This window comes from Dinoponera quadriceps, unplaced genomic scaffold (assembly GCF_001313825.1).
Source record: "Dinoponera quadriceps isolate SergipeBrazil2010 unplaced genomic scaffold, ASM131382v1 scaffold942, whole genome shotgun sequence".
Taxonomy (NCBI): domain Eukaryota; kingdom Metazoa; phylum Arthropoda; class Insecta; order Hymenoptera; family Formicidae; genus Dinoponera; species Dinoponera quadriceps.
The window spans coordinates 59,982-78,321 of NW_014555154.1; the positions used below are offsets into that span (position 1 = coordinate 59,982).

At 43.7% G+C, this 18,340-nt stretch overlaps 1 protein-coding gene across 1 annotated transcript; it reads right to left on the minus strand.

Moving 5' to 3' along the window:
* Positions 1-108: 108 nt before the first annotated feature.
* Positions 109-13,946, minus strand: LOC106743147 (aminopeptidase N-like). The gene is given in 16 exon segments (XM_014616705.1): positions 109-1,535; positions 1,894-1,975; positions 2,165-2,476; positions 3,310-3,509; positions 3,790-4,067; positions 4,303-4,510; positions 4,684-4,867; positions 5,012-5,093; positions 5,175-5,331; positions 5,526-5,709; positions 6,232-6,531; positions 7,313-7,471; positions 7,851-8,158; positions 9,930-10,296; positions 13,724-13,781; positions 13,784-13,946. Coding segments are annotated over 16 exon segments (3,192 nt in total). The 3' UTR covers positions 109-1,385.
* Positions 13,947-18,340: the final 4,394 nt, after the last annotated feature.

The following is an 18,340-nucleotide window of genomic DNA, read 5'->3' on the forward strand; positions in this document are numbered from 1 at the left end:
ATGCGTGCGTTCATAGCATTAAAGCAGTAATATATTAACAGTAAGAGAATATACTTTTGTTGATAATGTGCTAATAAAAGAAATTAAATAATAACTCATACGGCGAAGTGTTTGTAAAAATCGATACAATTTTATTATATCCATAAGTTGTGCAACATGCAACGTTTTTCAAAATAATGCGGTATCATATCTTCGGTATACGCTGTGTTTTCCTGCTGTTATAAAATATAGGTCGCATTGCAAACTCTTAATGAATAATTAGAATCTCATCGTACGCGAATCGTTCGGCAATCGATCGCACGTACAAGGTTCTCATGTTCGCACGAATCGACAATTGGAGAATTCTTCGAGATTCTAAGTACATAAAGTAGATTAGATCACCCTATAGATAATATTCGACTTCTTAAGCGACTTTTAACATGTGCGTAACGAGTCGGCCGTATCGTGTGTATAAGTCCTTTTATTATCCTCCTTGATAGGCGATTCACAATAGTCATTTTCAACATATATCGTAACGAGTCGCCGGACAAAAGCGACTCTCATTAATCGGACGAAGTAACATTCTCTTTTACGCATAACTAATTTGTTGCATTAAAAAACGTCAGTGCGCTCAATCACTAGTTTCTCGGGTGATTCGTGACGATCGCCGCTTCAATTCTTTATTATTCCTCTTTTTTTCAACAAATATATGCTGATCCAACGTACAGTTATCTATCACGTGTTTCAATAGTGCGTTTATCAATGACTGTTCAGCTGAACTCTCAAGAACAAAACACGTGTACAATTGAAAAGTAAAGAAATTTCCCGATGAATCCGCGCCTCTCGCAGTATCCGTCATTAACTTTCACCTTGAACCCCGAATCACATCTCCGTTACTAACGAATTATATTATATTTTCACGCCGAAGTTCTTCGGGCCCGGAACGATATAGACCGCGATGCAAGATGCAAAATACACTTTTACACCGTAAAGAGATCCTTAACGCATTATTACTCGGGAGATATTCAAAATATTCCCCTTCGACTAGCGAAGGATAAAAGGGAATGTGAATCGCGCGTACACCGGGGAGCTAGCCCGTTTTGTTATCCTCATAAATACCATATACATACGATACAATGCTGGCCGTACATATATTTACAAATACATACAAAAACACATATAATATCTTCTTGTACAATCCGATTAGACTATTTGGCGATTCCATCCCGCGTGTCCCGGCCGTAATGATCCGCGCTGTGTGCGGATGGACGAATCTCCGCGCGCGCTAATTCGGCAAACTCGGAGAATTATATTCGCACGCGTAATGTCAATTTGTCGCCCGGAAAGCATCGCTCCGCGAATGAACTCGGTACCACGGAAGACTAAATTTCTGCCGAACATGGTTATTATGCGGTGTTCCTTCGCAACCAGTCGCGTATAGTCGCGTGATTGTTGTCGATCCATCGTATGTTGGCTTCCGCTTGCTCCACCGCTTGGAGGATCACTCGTGTCGCGCTACTGAGCTCGTCTTTGTGCTCGGTCGCGAATTCCAGCAGCTGGAAACATAAAAAAGGTTGACACGGTATCCCGTGGAAGTTAATTCCTCGTGAGCGCGGTGAGGAAAAATCATTCGGCGAATGTGCTCACGCCGAACATTTAGTTGGAACCAAGAAATATTCTATTAATTGATATATCGCACTTTTTTAATTTTTTAATATTAGGAAAAGTCAAGACGTACCGAATTTTTCTTTCATCCGAATGCAAAACTATGAAATTAGCGGGTAAAAGATCCACATACGTAGATCACGCGGATTTGAATATAAATTCTCGGAACTTATTCAATCAAGTCACACGTCAATATTTTATTTAATAATACTGTATAACTTGTTAAATTACTTCCAAAGTGTAACTCACATCTTTCAATTCATATTTCGTGTTTATTCCCTTGGTGACCGACTTGGCGATGTTATTGATGGTTAACAGCGATGATCCGAAACTGAAAGTGACAAAAGAGCGATCTTACATTACGCGTTTCGGCGAATGGAATGCTCGAGATTCGGCAGCATCTTATCTGCGATGAGGATAAGTCAATCACATTACGTAGCTACTCTGAGAAAAAACCAGCTCTTTGCGACACGACAACAAACGAACTGTGGAACCGATTTTTTTCATCTCGACAACTCACTATTCCCTGAGGCGCGACCACTTGTTCCTGAAGTAGTTGAACGCGATCGGCTGTCCGACGACGTTGGTGGCTACCGCGCCGAACACTCGAGCGGCGTCCTGCTTCCTGATGCCCGAATTCTCCGTAACGCTCCAGTCCAAGTATCGATTTAGCAGCCACGGCTCCCTCGTGCAGCCTAGCCCTTGCAAGAGCAGATCCTTCTCTGATCCGACGTTGGTCGAGCGATATTGTTGCCAAGCGAATTCCCATTCGCTCTGTCCGCCAACTCGAATAGCCGTGCAATAGACGACACCCTTCAAATTCGGCGAGATTCTACAACGATAAGACTTTTCGTCAGAGAGAAAGAAATACGCGTGACTTAATTGACTATTGTTATCATCCTCCTCCTCATCATCATCATCATCTTCTTCTTCTTCTTTAAAAGTTAAGACCTCAGCCCAACGCCATTCTACACGGAGAAAAATAATTTTGCTTTCGTAACGGAGTCAAACAATCGTTGTCTATTGCCACTGCATATTCGTTGCGACAGCAATAATGAAATTTAGTTGGCATACTAACCAAATTAGCGAATTATCCATAATTAGAGCAGAAACGGTTTTGTTGCTAGGAGTAGAAAATATTCTGCCGTGTGAATTTGTCCCTTGGGACACGTTAACTTGCTGTTAAAACAAAATAGCGTTTTTCTGCGTTATAATAATTTGTTCTTGCAGCATAATAATTTGTAGATTCAACAAAATAATCCAGTGAATGGCAATTAATATTCTGAACAAGTCGCTTTGTTTCTGTCCATATGGTAACTGACAGATTTTGTTGCGACAGTAAGTAAAATTTGCTGTGCCAATAAATGATTTCTCTCTGTGTGCGACTTCAAATGTTTGATCCTAGTTTGCGTACTGGCGAAGCTACCGCCTGTTTGTTATCGCCACAAATAACCCGAAGAGGGTTTCGAGTGTTTGAAAGCAGGAGTACATGGCGAAGCGGTTGGCTCGAGATAACCAACATCGTTCGGATGAATCACACAACTCGATCATCACAATCGCTCCGATTGCATATCGGAGGATACGACAGCGAGCTGATAAATAATTCATGGGCTCGTAGCGCGACGTAATGTCCTCTCTTATCGCGACACGTACGTCTCCACTTACGGATTATTGACTTCCGGATTAGGAGTGTTGCGCCAATTGCGGAATTGTTGCACGGCATTTACGAGGCAGTCGTCGTGGCCGAACTCGCAGGCCCACTTTAGAACGTTAATTCGCGTGAAGACCGTCAGCTGAGGATCCCCTGTTTTGTCAGTGAAGCCTACTTGTTTGTACACGTTGTCCAACAGTTTTAACACGTACAACTGAAAGATATTGAAAGAGTAACGAACGAAGGCTCTTTTCGATAACCAATCATAATTATAATTCAAGCCTTTAAGAGCCAGATACAAGGTGCGTTAATGTACAGTTGATATAATTCAATTTAATAAATATTAAATTGAATTACTGCTAATCTTCCTTATTCGCGCATTTTTAGCGATATACTTTGGAAAGTTTCTCGGAGAGCATCATGAAGAGTTACAAAATCCCGGAGCTTAGAGTTTCTCGTGTACACCTCAGCGTGCGTCTTCGATGAATATTTACCCTGAACTTGTCATAGCCCTGAGTCTTGATTAGCATGTCGTCAAGGTAATGTAAGGCATTAAAGGCGGCTTCCCAAGGCAAATATTCCGTCTCGTGGGCTAGGTAAGACGTAACGTCGAGAGCGATATTGTAGTCGAGCTTGCCGGCTCTAGCCAAGTTAAGAGCGTCGTCGATCAATTGTGCCCGATTGATCGTCGAAATGTCCTTGAAATTTTGCTTGTTCAACTGCTTGATTATCATCTGCCAATTTGTCCTGTCATAATTCACTCTGTAATATCCTGTCAAATAAATCAATTATATTGCTTAATGTCGCGCTTACACGCCGTGTATTCGCACACTATCAAGCAGGTGTGAGTTCGAGACTTTTCAAAAATTAATTTTCTCAGAAACGATCAGGATGGGTCAGAAAACAAATGTCCCGGGCGAACGATAAATCATATACACTCGAAGTAAATTTTCGTAGCGGAGGAATTGGTATTCGTAATTGTAAGTACTTGATCGCCATGTAATTACCAGTCTCCTGCACGTTGAGAAGTATCCATTGAGATGGGAGAGCGTCCAAATCGTTCAGGGTGATCGAGCGTTCCGCCTTCATCCACGTCGAGGGTTGAGTGTTGTTGAAATTTAACTGCTTCTCGGTCGTGTAAGTGATAGGTACCCACCATAGCGGCTCCGACTGAGATGTGGTCGTCGTGCTGCTGTTGCGAAGCAGGAAGCGTTCCTGTGACGAAAAAGACGACGTGTGAAAAAAAAAAGTCAATAGTCTAAATAACGCCCGCGATAAATTAACGAGCGGATATAGACTGTGTAAGGATCGCATTGGCACCTCGAAGAAAGAAACTTCAACGTCCGTTCACTGACGCGCTTCGCTCAGTTTGTTCACCATTCACATACCTGCTTGAGTGTCATACTACTGTTGTTGTAGTTTCGCGTAACAGTGACCACGGGAAAGCCGGTTTGCAGAGTCCAAGTGTCCATGATTTGCTTAACGGTCACGCTTGAATCGAGCGCCTTATCTTTGTGAGCTTGCTCTGTCAGAGCGTACCATAAATCATTCTGCTCGGCGCTTTGGTAGGCTCTACGGGTTAAGCAGGAATATTTAATGTATTGCATATATTATATATTGCATGTATATTTAGAATCGTTATCATTGCACGTATGTTTAAACTCGCTTCGCATGCAAAGAATCGTAAAGGTCGAAGGCATTATAATTTCCACTCACTTTCCATTCAGATAATTAGTCAGACCTTGCTTGAAGACTTCCGTGCTGAGGAAATGATCCATCATTCTTATTATGGAGGCGCCTGTAACAATTCCGGTAGATAGGATTAGATCAGTTGTGCGGGAACGTCGTGTTGACTGGAAAAAAAAAAATCGTCAAGTACCTTTCCCATAGGAGATTTTGTCGAAAATTTCACTGATTTCATCGGGATGGCCGACTTCGATGGATATAGGGTGAGAAGACTCCAAAGCGTCCAGGGCGAATACATTTTGAAGATCGTGAACGACGAACTGTTCCAAGACTCGCCACGATGGCTCCACCTGTTTATTTTTTAAATATTAAATCATTATTAATACGGCAGACACATCTTGCACGATCTTATTGTTTCTTGCATATCTTGGTTTTTTTCTACCGAGGTTAAACTTGGAAGAAAAATTTGTTAAATTTTCGCTCGAAGATCGCTCCAAACTTCAACCGCAATTTCAATATCATCGTTGAACTGAACGGCGCTTACCGCATTCATGCCGATGTACTCCACGTAACTGGCGAAACCTTCATTCAACCATAGATCCGTCCACCAACTCGGTGTCACCAGGTTTCCGAACCATTGATGCGCGAGCTCATGAGATACCACGGTAGCCACGCGCTGCTGATTGCTACTGGTCGAAACACCTTCCTGGTACAACATCGCGGTTTCTCTGGACGGCAAAACGAATTAGAGAGAAAAGGAAAAAAAAGGTATATACATATGTGCTGATCGTCAATTTGATTTCACTAGTAATTTCAGTCTCATTATATCACGAGCAAGCATAAGATCATAATTCACAGCATTCATTAGTCAAGTGATACACGTCGAATAGTTCTTATCATTGAGATAATAATCTCACTATTTATTGAGATAAAAATGCCAGAAACATTTGTCATCCGTTGTTCTATCTTCTCGAGTATCATTCGACAGCTCTAAGTACACAAGCTAGATGAAGCGATGGCGACGCTCGATTATATTTATTTGATAATAAACTGCTAGATGTAGTAGTTTAATGTGGAAATGTAGACCAAATGATAATACGATCGTTCACCGTCAGAATTCATTCTGTAATATTATGTTTGCCGAAGTAACGAAACTGACGGAATGTTCTCGTCTTACTCTCCTCGTGCAGTAATTAGATCGTATTTCGGATAATTACAGATAACGTCGGTGGCGTGTCTAACATCCTTACCTGTAAGTGATCAAGCCCCAATTTTCCATAGCGCCGGCGGAGAAGTCAGGTAGTGCAACCATATCCATCTTTGGCAGAGGGAATTTGATCTTGAAATACTCCTCAAAATATTTGAGTATCTTCGGACCGATATTCAAGCTATACTGCGCCTGGTTAATGGCTTCGTGGCGCGCCCAAACTCGGAAGTTCCCATCTTCCGATTTCTGTACATCCAAGTCGGAAACTATGAAGGCCACCAAGTACGTAGACATCGGTACCGAACGCTCGTAATGATCCCACACGTACGTATGTAAGCCGGGTCTGAAGGAAAAAAAAAACAAGAGTTTCCTCAGATAATCTCTCTAGAAATTAATTACGAGAAAATTAATCCACTCAAAACAATACCATGGAAAGATATCATTTCTGATAATCGCTATTTTCGCACTTAATCGACGACGACATTTTTTTTTATGAGTTTTGTCTGTCGGTGCTAATTTTACGAAATTTGTAATTAAGACTTCAATTTCATTACGTAAGATTTCATATCTTGTCCTCATATCCTTTTGCGCACACACGTAAAGAACATTTTATATTTGTGTTAAAATCGGTTCTTGTTAAAATTTTTGCATTAATTTTGTACGTTAAATTTTTAACATACCCGTTAATTTAACATATTGTATATATGTTATCTCAATATATGTTCTGTGTTGAGTAGTTAGTTATTCAACATGTATAAGTGTTAAAATAAATTTTATACTTCAATGTCGATTAACAAATTATGGATATTAATTTCCTGTTAATTTTTGACATAATATTTGTGTTACTTTTCAACATATTCGCCTTGTGTTAAATTAACAATTAAAAAATTTGTGTGGGCCATGAGTATTGTGGAACATTAGAAACGTGTTAAATTTACCACAACATTTTTTATCGTTCTTGAAATATCTGAATTGAGAGCCGAAACATCGTGATTACGATTTCAATCGCGATCAAATACTCAAAAATTATCTAAAAAACATGGAATTATAGATCAGATTTAAGGAACGACAAGACGGTAACATCACGATAACGTCTGACCGGGAAATACAACATGGTTACTCACACTGGCATCGGTTGCCCTCTCCTGGGCATATTCGAGATAGATGTCATGTTTCTGGGACGCGCTATGTTGATTTGAAACTTGGCTTTCAGAGCCGGCTCGTCGAAGCAGGGGAAGGCACGGCGTGCATCTGTAGGTTGGAACTGAGTCGTGGCGATCCATCTATAATGCAGAACCGAGATACCTTTGGCAAACAGCCGAGATGAGCCCTTGTTTGAGTCTGTACCCAAGCTAAACACGCAACCGCAACGAGAGAACGTCCGAAAGATAATCACTCGCGCGAATCACCTCTAACGAAAATATTTCGCGACGGTAAATCCGACAATGACGATTAAAAATGATAGAATTCGGCGTGAGTGATCTACCAGCCGCTCTTCTGAATCAAATCTAATTTAGTCTCAAATTCCTCATCTTTTATGTTGCGAATCTTTAATTTTTAATCATAGACCAAATTCACGTGCCTGTTAATTAATTCTAACTTGAAATTTTAACTGGGCAAAACTCCACTGCTAAAAGCCTGCCGATGCCGATATATGTTTACCTCGTCTCATTGCCGACGGTGTACGAGCTCCTGTAGAAACCTTGTAGGTAATCGTTCAGATGGCCGACAAATTTGAGATGCACCACATACTGTTTGCCCACCATCAACGTGTCCGACGTTCTAATCACGTGGAATTGTCGCTCGGTGTCATTTTTCTGTTCTACGACCCCGACTACCTTAGTCTTGTTGTCACTCATGTACTCACTCGTGTACTCCTTGATATTCGTAAAATCCCTATCGATGTTCATATCGACCGCATGTAACGTGATGTTGTTCGTATTCTTCGTCACGTTTACCCAAATTTTCACCTGGATAAGATAATTATATTGTCAGCAAGACAAAGTGATAACGCGTTTAACATACATTCTCTCTCTCTCTCTCTCTCTCTCTCTTTCTCTCCTCCTCCTCCTCTCTTCCGAATGAATTCATCAATATTATATTTTCAATCGCGCATGAAGCTGCCGTTAAGCTCACCGGTGCCTGATTACATCCCGGAATATTAATTGGCACTCTAATTAATGAAAAATACGCATAGTGGGTTCTCTAAACGTGGCCGTAAAGCTGCGAAACTCAATTTGATTCGCGATATGAATCCAGCCCTGAGGTCAAACGCATTCTCTCTCACTCGAAATTCGAGAGATCACCGGGCCGGACGGGAAGGTGGCTGGCAGGAAAGTGAAAAGAACGAAAACGAAACTTTGGCGGAAAGTCAGGAGATCGGAGCGCACGTGATCCGCCTAGGTCCGTTCTCTCCCGTATGGTATCGGCATGTATATGAAAGTGAATGGTTGCGTCAAGCGCGGCACGCGCGCGCCTCTTTTCGTGACGGCGTTGTAACAGTACGCATGTATCGAATTGGGAATTAAGTACGTAGAAAAACATGGCGCTTTCGATTCGCGCTAGAAAGTCGACGGTGGTAACGACGGCCGAACCGGCTCGCACCGGTTCGGTCGTGATACAACTTCGCGAGTCGTGAGAAAATCTCGCAGTGTCGAATAAAAAGTAAAGATATATTATTCGGTGACACTTAGCGCTTACCGATTCGGAAACGACGCGCGATATTTCACACGAAAAGATTAACATCCATCATCACTCGTCTTTAATGAAACGATCTATCTGTCTATTAGAACCGGTTGTCCCACCTCCGGATAAATTTATCTAATGGATAAGTATCTGAAGAGCGTTCCCGTGCGGAAATAAACTATCAAAATTCGAAGAAATGACTGATATATGTTCTTCAATAGTATATTAGTAACTTTTTTGTATTCTCACAGTTTAATTCCATATGAGAACGTTCTTTAGATACTATCAGATACTAATAAATATCTGTGTATTAGATAAATTTATTCGAAATTGAAACGACTCTTAGGTGTGTAAATTAATTTGGTGTCTTTTATTTTGCTCATTTCTAATAAGCGTTTTAAATTTAATATTTGTTTGCTCAATTGTGGTTTTAAGGAGCTGCTATCTATGTTTACAAAACATCATGTAACATCACAAAATAATAAATATAACTTTAGTAAATGGCATCGCTATCGATGAAGCATATACTTGGCACTGCATTCTTTTTGCAATTTAACTGCCAAAAAATGTTGCTGCGAAGCCATAAAAATGATTTGCTGTTGGTGAATGCGCAGTGAGACAAGTAACTTGATTCGACAATTGCCTGATAAACGATGTAAGGTCATCAATAATAACGAAGATTATTCCGATACATAATATCGTACATATATATAAATTTGTAACAAAACACCGTATTTTTTTAAACAAAACAAATTTTTCAATCTATTTTAGTCGCACTATTACCTCTATTTCTCTTCGACTCATTTTGCAGTGTCGCCATATTTTTATAAATAACGTCCTAAATAATAAATATTTCATAACTTTGAGTCTAGAATCGATTGAACGGCACTTTGACGAATGCAATCGTTAAGTTCAATTTAAACTATTGATTATTAACAAAGTTATTACACAAAATATAAATAGGGGCGGTCATAATATCACTTTCTCCTCAAGACAGTGTACTACACAATCGTGATAAGCGTTTGTGCGGACGCGAATTGAAAAATTGAGGCTTACCTCGCCGTGGAAGGTGAAGTTGCCCTCCCATATGAACGGTATCAGCCAGACCTCGTAGGAATCGGGCACGACGGCTCGCGGCAATCTCACGTCCACCTTTTTCTTCGCGGACGTCGCCGAGAACTTCCTCGCGCTCATCAAGATCGGGCTCAAGGTCTCGTCGCATTGCTTCGCTTGCTTCTCCTCGAGGCAGGGCGCGAAGTGGTACACCAGCAGGCCGGTGGCGACCAGGCAGATGAGGAAGAATGCGCCCAACAGGAAGGCGCCGCACCGGGAAATCGTGCAACCCCTTTTGCGTCCGAACGTGGTCGTGTGCGCGTCCATCATCGCCAGGACCTCGCGAGACTGGGTCATATCATGCGCGAGCCTGAAGAGAGAAAGACACTCGTCAGTGTCATTCGTCACTCGGCTGAAGCTTCATTACACGCTAATTACGACCGGTCTCGTGTGCGACTTCGATCGGTTCACGTTGTTTCTCTCACTATCCGCTCTCGTGCGCAATCAGACCGCATCGTTTCCCTACAAATTCAGTCCTTATTGCGACTGTATTACTTTTTAGCTTCTATTATTTAGCTTTGCAATCGCTTTTTAGACACGTCGGTGACTGCAATCGGGACTTAGAGCGCAATTAAATGAGGAAATCGATTAAATGTCGCTTTCGCTTCTTTTTGGGATTTTTGCCTCGATCGTACGTAATATTGGGCACCGATAGGATTCGGTGAACAGTGGTAGTTTTCTGTCGGCCGGATTTTTTTTTCTCCCGATGGAGGATTTCGCCGAATCTGCTCTCGCCTCTGATTTTAACGACCGCCGGAATCAAAAACCGAGGTTCCGAGGCACATCATGTGCGATATGTTGTATGCCAAGTATACACAAACTTCTTCTCGTGTATTTATTTGTAACGACGGCAAGTATGCGTCGCGTATAACAGTGTCCCGTCATTACTCATACGACGACTCACCTAAACGCCGCCGCAGAAGGTCGCGCGACGCTTCAACCGACGCTTACATAAATGACGCGAAGGTGTCGGGTAGTAATGTACGTGTCTGCGAAAGTGATGGTAATAAGAAGATTCAACCCGTTTCAAATTTATATACGCGCACAAAGCTGCAACCATCATCGTCATCGCGAACATTGTTAATAAATAGACGTGAAGAATACTCTAATATAGACGACACTTAGTACCTCATACGAAGAACTAGAACTCGCCCGACACCGTTTACGCAGACTTATCGTGTAATTGCTGCTGTAACGCGGCACGAGTTGCCTATCGCATCGCAACGAAACGATTACGCGTAACGATTACGCCGTCCCAATTTCAACTCTTTCTCGTTCTCTGTGTTTCCTTTGTCCATTTCGCTAATTTGCGAGATATATTATTCGATTCAACGATGCGATTTCGTTGGGAAATTCGTTTGCGAGAGTCCCTCCGATATTAACGCGCAATTCCGTACGGGGAATTTTTCAACAAGCGCGCGCGCGCGCGCGCGCGAGTACATTCGTTTCGCTTTACGTATAAAATGCGACCTGTACGTAGGAATTAATCGGGATAGATAAAGAAATAAAGTCTCAGATTTATGACCGAGATAAAATACGTATTTTCACCGGACGTCCAATACGTACGTGTGTCGTTTGAGTCTTGAGAGATCGAGGAAGTGCCTGTGACTGCCGGCAAAATCGAGGAAACCAGTACTCGAACGCACCGGGACAAAAATCAACGGGGATTTTTGCGAGTTCGCCGTACCGAGAAAACTTTTTGTCCCACGCAAACCGGGTGAAGGTAACCGATCATTGAAAGTAATTTCACGTTCCGAACGCTCCGAGTGAGCGTGTCAAGGAAACGCGAGTGGCGTGCCTGAATTGATGTAAGGTTCTTGCACCGGCGATCTGTCGTAAAGTAATCTCGCAACAATCACAACACTGCGCATACTAACCAAGACGACAACGGCGTAACTTGAATAAAAGACGGCTCTGATGATACGAGCCGTCGGTGGTGGCAAATGAAATGAAATTGGCACAATTTTCCCCTATAAATCGTCCCGGTGTGACTCGCCCGTCGGACATTATGCCAGAAATTATAAATGAAGGGCGAATGCGCCTTCGCCCCGGGAAAATGCGCAGCAAGAATTAATCCGGATTTATTTACGCGATCGCGTAAACGAGATTCGCGTTGATATTTATCCAACTACGCCCGGCATTATATCGCATGTAGAAACGTTTCACGTTTAATTACAGGGCGGAACGAATCGTCGACCGTAATGAGAAATGTAAACTCTTGCACCAATTAAATTTCGTGTGTGCGCGCGTGTATTCTCTTTATTTTATAATTAACCAAATATTCCTCGGATATAAACAATTCTCTCGCACACCTTCTGCTATGGTAATAAAAAATAACATTAATAACGATTATAATAAATAACAACAGCAATAAGTAGCTAACGTAAAAATTGTCGTCCGATCGTCGAGACGGAACACGCGGAAAGTCCGCGCGCCTGGCCGGCTCGTCGCAGGTATACAACGAATACACAGGTACGATGATGTCAACCACGTTCTCACGCGTGCTGACTAATTTCTTCACCTGCGCTTAAATTGAAAGGCACCGAGGGGGGGCTCGACAAACAAACTTGCGCCCGCGAATCGTCAAGATAAACACCTGTCCACATGTTCGCCGCGTTCGCCCGCAATTTACTCTCCGCCCGTAAATTATTCGCGCTCGTCGTCGCGCGGTATCTCGTCGTACCTGCGCTTCCACGTTGCGGGCGAGCGAGCGCGCGCGCGAAATAATCGGCCGTGCAGATTTCACGTCGTAAAAAGAATGTAGGACATATTTGAGGAGCCTGCGCGCGATTTCCCTCGGCGCGGCATCTCGGCCCGAGCGGGGACGACGAGAGATATCATCAGAGCGTACGCCCCGTGCCAGTAATGACAAGATTTATCCGCCGCGTTCATACTCCCCCGGACAGGTAAGATGATTGCAGATTTCCTGGAGACGCGGCCGCCGCTATTAGCGGCGCAAATTACGAAAAGGCTCTCGACGGACGGGACGAGCGGGGGACGAACCAATTCCTTATCGTTCTTCTCCGAGGCGACGCGTCGCATCCCGTTATTTTCTCTCTCCGTTCCTCGATACATCGTGCCGCGAATGTTGTTTACGCGCTTCCATAAAGGACGTCACACAGCCGCGCTCTCTCCATCGCGTCTTCATCTCCCGAGGAGAAGAGCCGATCAACACGACTCTCTCGCGCTGAACGTTTAATCCGTACGCAATACCGCGCGGCGTTAAACCGGATTTTTTTCCTTGCCTACGGCACAATGGAGCGATATGTTCCGCGACGAACATTTGCCGGAGCGCGATAAATCGATAGCGGAACGTGTGTGCGATCAAGGTCGATCGCTCGCCCGAAGGAGCCGAGCGCAGAAGAAGCCCACGTTGGCGCGTCTGATGATAACCCGGGATGCGAATTTTCTCCTCGACAACTTCGAACGCACTTCGAGCGCGGGGACAACAACAACAATCGGCTGAGCGAAACCGGTCGCGAGAACGGCCGGCAGGACGAACTTCGCCGGGTCGCCTTCCTCCAGACACCCCGCTTTCGTCCGCGCACAGCCTCTTTTCTTTCCTCCTCGCCTACGTGTATCTTAATCTCGCGATAACTCGACGACGATGCTACAGGTAGATTCACATGCGCGATACCGGCGAGACGCGACGTCACTATTCTGTGCGTCTCGGCAGCACGACAATTCGAAAGCTACGTCGATTTTGCCCCGCAATTAAAGAGCCGATCAATCAATACCGTGAGCTGCGATCTCGACGAATGCTGGACTTCGCTTTGCGAACTCGTGGCCGCCGCTGGTCCCTCTTATTCCGCGCCAACACGTCGCACCATCGGCGGCCGACCGGCCAACAGGATCACCAACGTCGGCACCAACGAGAGCGCTCCGCACCGCTCGATGGTTCACGCGCAACTGCCAAGGAGCAAGGCGCGATATAGCTTCGTCGCTTCCTCTCCTCGTCATCCGGGTTTCCTGGCCGCCGCGATCGCCGTGTCGGTTTCCAGCGACGGGTGCCCTTCCACCTGGCCGCTCTAGTGGCGGCTGTCTGACGTGCAGCCGCTTTCCTGGATCGCGGGCTGCCATACGATCGGTTTCCGGTTCGTTACCGAGGCTCGTCGTCTGCGCGGCGCGATCGATATCCGGCGGACGACGGAGAGCGGCACAGGATGATGCGTCTCGTTCCGAATTAACCCAGATCCAGGATGTCTCCCAGGGTTTACCGTGGCCCAGCAGCCGTCGTCTGCCTCTCGGCCGCCATCCGCGAATTCCGTGGACCGAATCGGAATCGATCTTTCCTCTCGGATTTGCCGGACACCGTGTCGAGACCGTGTCCCTTCGGGCGCCCTTGCGGCGGAAGCTCAGCGTGGAAATTCTATCGAGACGCAGGTGAAGTAGTGAAAAGAGGGGACATTTCTGCGGAGGAAAGATCGTGCAGAAACGTCATCGACCGGTTTAGACGTTTCACAATTATCCACGCGGGCATCAATTCTCGGAGATATCTATTGCTTCTCGGATTATTGCCTTACTCTCACTTTCGCTTAGCCACGCGCGTAAGCGGCTTTTTCTACTGATCACGAGGATATTGGACGGATGAATAAGTTGTTTCGCGGTCTACGATGGTATGTGAGTGTCTCGTTCGTCAGACTGAATCGCTAATGCGAAAGAAAGCCGAATAAGTTAGAAATAACAGCTATCCGATATCGCTCGCGCAATATTTATAATTACAGTGTTCCGGCGGAAATGACGGCAACTCGCGAACGAATCACACACGCTGCCAATTTTTCCCCAAAATATAAATATTCATGAGTCGAAAAAGTACTATTACAGTCTTGCCCGGCTAGGATATACTTATAACGTCGAAACAATTTTAAGGCGGTATGGAAAATTTCGGAAAGCAACGACACGAACTGTACGTCGTTGCCCAGACACTATAATATATATATCAGTAGTCGGAGTTACTTGCACTTTTGAGGTGATTTTCAAGTACCTACTTTCTACCTTTCCCTCTCTTTCACTCCCCCGTCGAGCCGATTGGCAGTTGCAACGCGTGACCTCAGGTCCGACAAATTTATATAAGACCTGTGAGGCGCTTCTTAGTTATTGAAAAGTTTTTATCGAAATTACAGTTCTATCGTTGTAATTTTAACAGTATAATTGTGTTGATAGCGTATAAAAATAACACGCATTGAGGACTAGTTTCAATAAGAACTTTTCAGAAATTATAGAGCGTCTTGCAAATCCTATGAAGTTGACAGATCTGAGGCTGAGCGTGACAACTGTCAGTTGCATGGTTCAAAGGACGAGCGGGAGAGGCAAGGGGAACAAAGTAGACGTAGTCCTTGAAAATCACTTTACAGAAGTGCAAATAATTCCGACCACTGGCCTATGTCACAAACATAACGAATCCGTCTTTCTGCTGTTTTCATAGACGCGCACATACGGTACATTAATCTGAGACCAACATTTCTTACCCAAAAATCATCTTTTCAAGTCCCCCCACAAGTTGATACAAATGTATTTTTATGACGTCCCATAGTCAAATAATCGTAAATTCTCATCATTTATTGTTATTTTATCATTCATCGGTAAACGTCATCGATAAATGCTGAAAATATCGTTTACTCAAAGTATTTGCACTTTTTCGTGTCTGTCCTGTGATTAATTTCTGCATACAGGCGATATCGCATTTTACATGTAAAGCGAAACAAATATATTCGCACTTGTTGAAAAATTTTACGTACGCAATTATACGTTAACATCGGAGAGGTTTTGCAAACAAATTTCAAATCACTGAAATAAATAATATATTTCGCAAATTAGCGAAATGAACAAAGAATAAAAAAAGAGAAATAATTGAAGTTGGAACGCATGATTGTTTCTTTACAATGTGATAAGCATCCGTATGGTTACAATAGCAATTATATAAGTCGTAAATAAACGGTATTGAAACAAGTTCAACACGTTAACTTTCAATTATATCTATCACACTACTAAAATTATATTACATATTATGTTATTTTAAATAGTGATGGTAGTATTATATATATTAATACGCTAAAAGAACATGCCACGAAATAAGTAATTTCACATTATGTTGTGTTCTTATTTACGAGGCGAGATAATAACTAAATTTCTGGATAAAATAAGCGTAATTTTACGATGGAAAAGTGCTTTCTCTTGCCAATATTTCAGGAGATATTTGAAGAATGTTTGAAACTTTCTAAAAAAAAACCTACAGTTGTACAATATTCGTCAACATTTATGTTACCAAAATGTGTTACATTCATTTTGAGTCTCTTGAAAATAATTGATTTTTTCTAGGCCCGCATAACGTGTCCTAACGGATTCTGTACAAGTCTAGAGAGGATCAGAAAATGAAAATATTTTGCTAAACGATATCAAATCAAAGCTGCAGCGTTGAAAATTCATATGCCAGTATGGGACAATTTTTTCTGTTTTCTTGTATGTACGGTAAATTAATGTATAATCAGCTTAAACCTCGAGGTTATATCTGATCGAATGACTAGTTTATTTTGCTGTCATATATAAATTTTCATTTCAGTGTGAATATATCCTAATCGCGCGATACAAGTGTAGCAAGTTACGCTATTAATGTGCTATATTATTATTCAACAAAAATTCCACGCGCAGTGCCGTGTATAGTTACGTATTATCGTGTAAATGTTTGCGCGCCAATAACCGCATATTGTTATCTGACCACATTTGCACATACTGCGCGCTTGCAGCGCACTGCGTAATTGTTTCGAGCGGGCAAAGTTACTCGCTATAGCGCACTGATAATTGCGCTTGAATTTTAGATACGAATTTATTGCTATACCGTCACCTCACGGGCGGGACGCGCGATCTCAGGTGAATGATTAGTCAGCCATCGGGAGGGGAAGTATTAATGACGCGTGAAGTGGCGTTTTCCTTGAAAAAGTAATCCTATTACGAGTAGCGGTTCGAGGAGACTGCTTATGCGACGTTTACTACGAAGTCACAGCATGATTCACGTTACGTAGCGTTAATGCACCAACTTTCGCGCTGCAGATATTTGAGCCGCAACACGTAATTTATCGGAAACATTGTTTTCCGTCTTGGTTCCCCCGACTCGCTTGTTCCGCGTTCGACGACGCGGAAGGAGACGTTCCTCGCGCGCGCTCGCGTCTCAAGTAAAAGTGTTATCAGACCATCCGAGAGACACATGTCTTTCTCCGCTTACCCGTAATCAAATTCACGTCTCCAATAACGCGCAATTTGTAGATACAAGTGTACACAATCAACGCGACTCTTGTAATAAGGACAACGCGTGTGTTCGAAATAAAACCGAGGACACTCGAGCGCGCTCCGTCGGCTCGAGCGATATTTCTCAAGCACGATCCCGAGGACGATCGTCGGCGAGGGTATCGTCTCCTTAGCGTCTCATCATCACGCGCCGATAGTCGAAGAAAATATTTATTTAATCTGCCCACCGTAGAAACCCAAGCCGAGCAGTTCGCGCGAGCCGAACGTTCTCCACTATCTTGCCGAGAATTTTATTATCCAGAAACATCTGTAAAAATATTGAAAAAGCAGCAGGCAATCATGCGTAATAATACACGTAGAGCGTGGTTATCGCATCATAGTGAAGCGAGTCGGCGGGAAAAGATCAGAAATCAGTGTCGTTACTGTACGACTCCAGGTAGGTCTTATTTAAGCGACTACCGGCGAATTCGCAGAGAGAGAGAGAGAGAGAGAGAGAAACGCAGAAACGAGCGGTCTTTAATCCCCCATCGCGGCCGAAAATCGATCGGCTAAGGTTGGAATCAGTTTGGTAAGTGCCTAATAATCCTATAAATTATGCCCCGCCGCGCAGGGTGGGGAGTGGATAATTGATTTAGGCGAACGAGCGTCCCTAATTGATTGAAATCATCCGCGTCGGCTGCGAGGGTCCGTAACGCACGATTTGTCACACACACGAGAGTCGGGGGTATTATTGAATCCCGCTTGTACCGTCGCGCGCACTGAACGATATAAGTGCGCGAAAGCGAATTAACCCAGAACTCCACTTTCGAGCGCGAACCTCGGAAGCGCGAAATTAGGGGAGACGCGTGTGTCGCGCGTGTCCTTCATTCCCGCCCTGGGAATGGCATCTCATGTCACGCCGCTTCGTGAATACGGCATTCGATAGTGAATTTGATTCTTCTCTTCACTCTCACGACGGACGATCGTCTTCCGTTTGGCAACGAACGACCCGGCCGCGAAGCGTCTCGATACTGTCTCGAGGCGCTGTCCCGGCCAGCTCCTTGACGCAATAACGTCCACGTCCAGGGCGGCCGATTGTTGAGCGGAAATTGTATCGTCCCTTAAATCTCGCG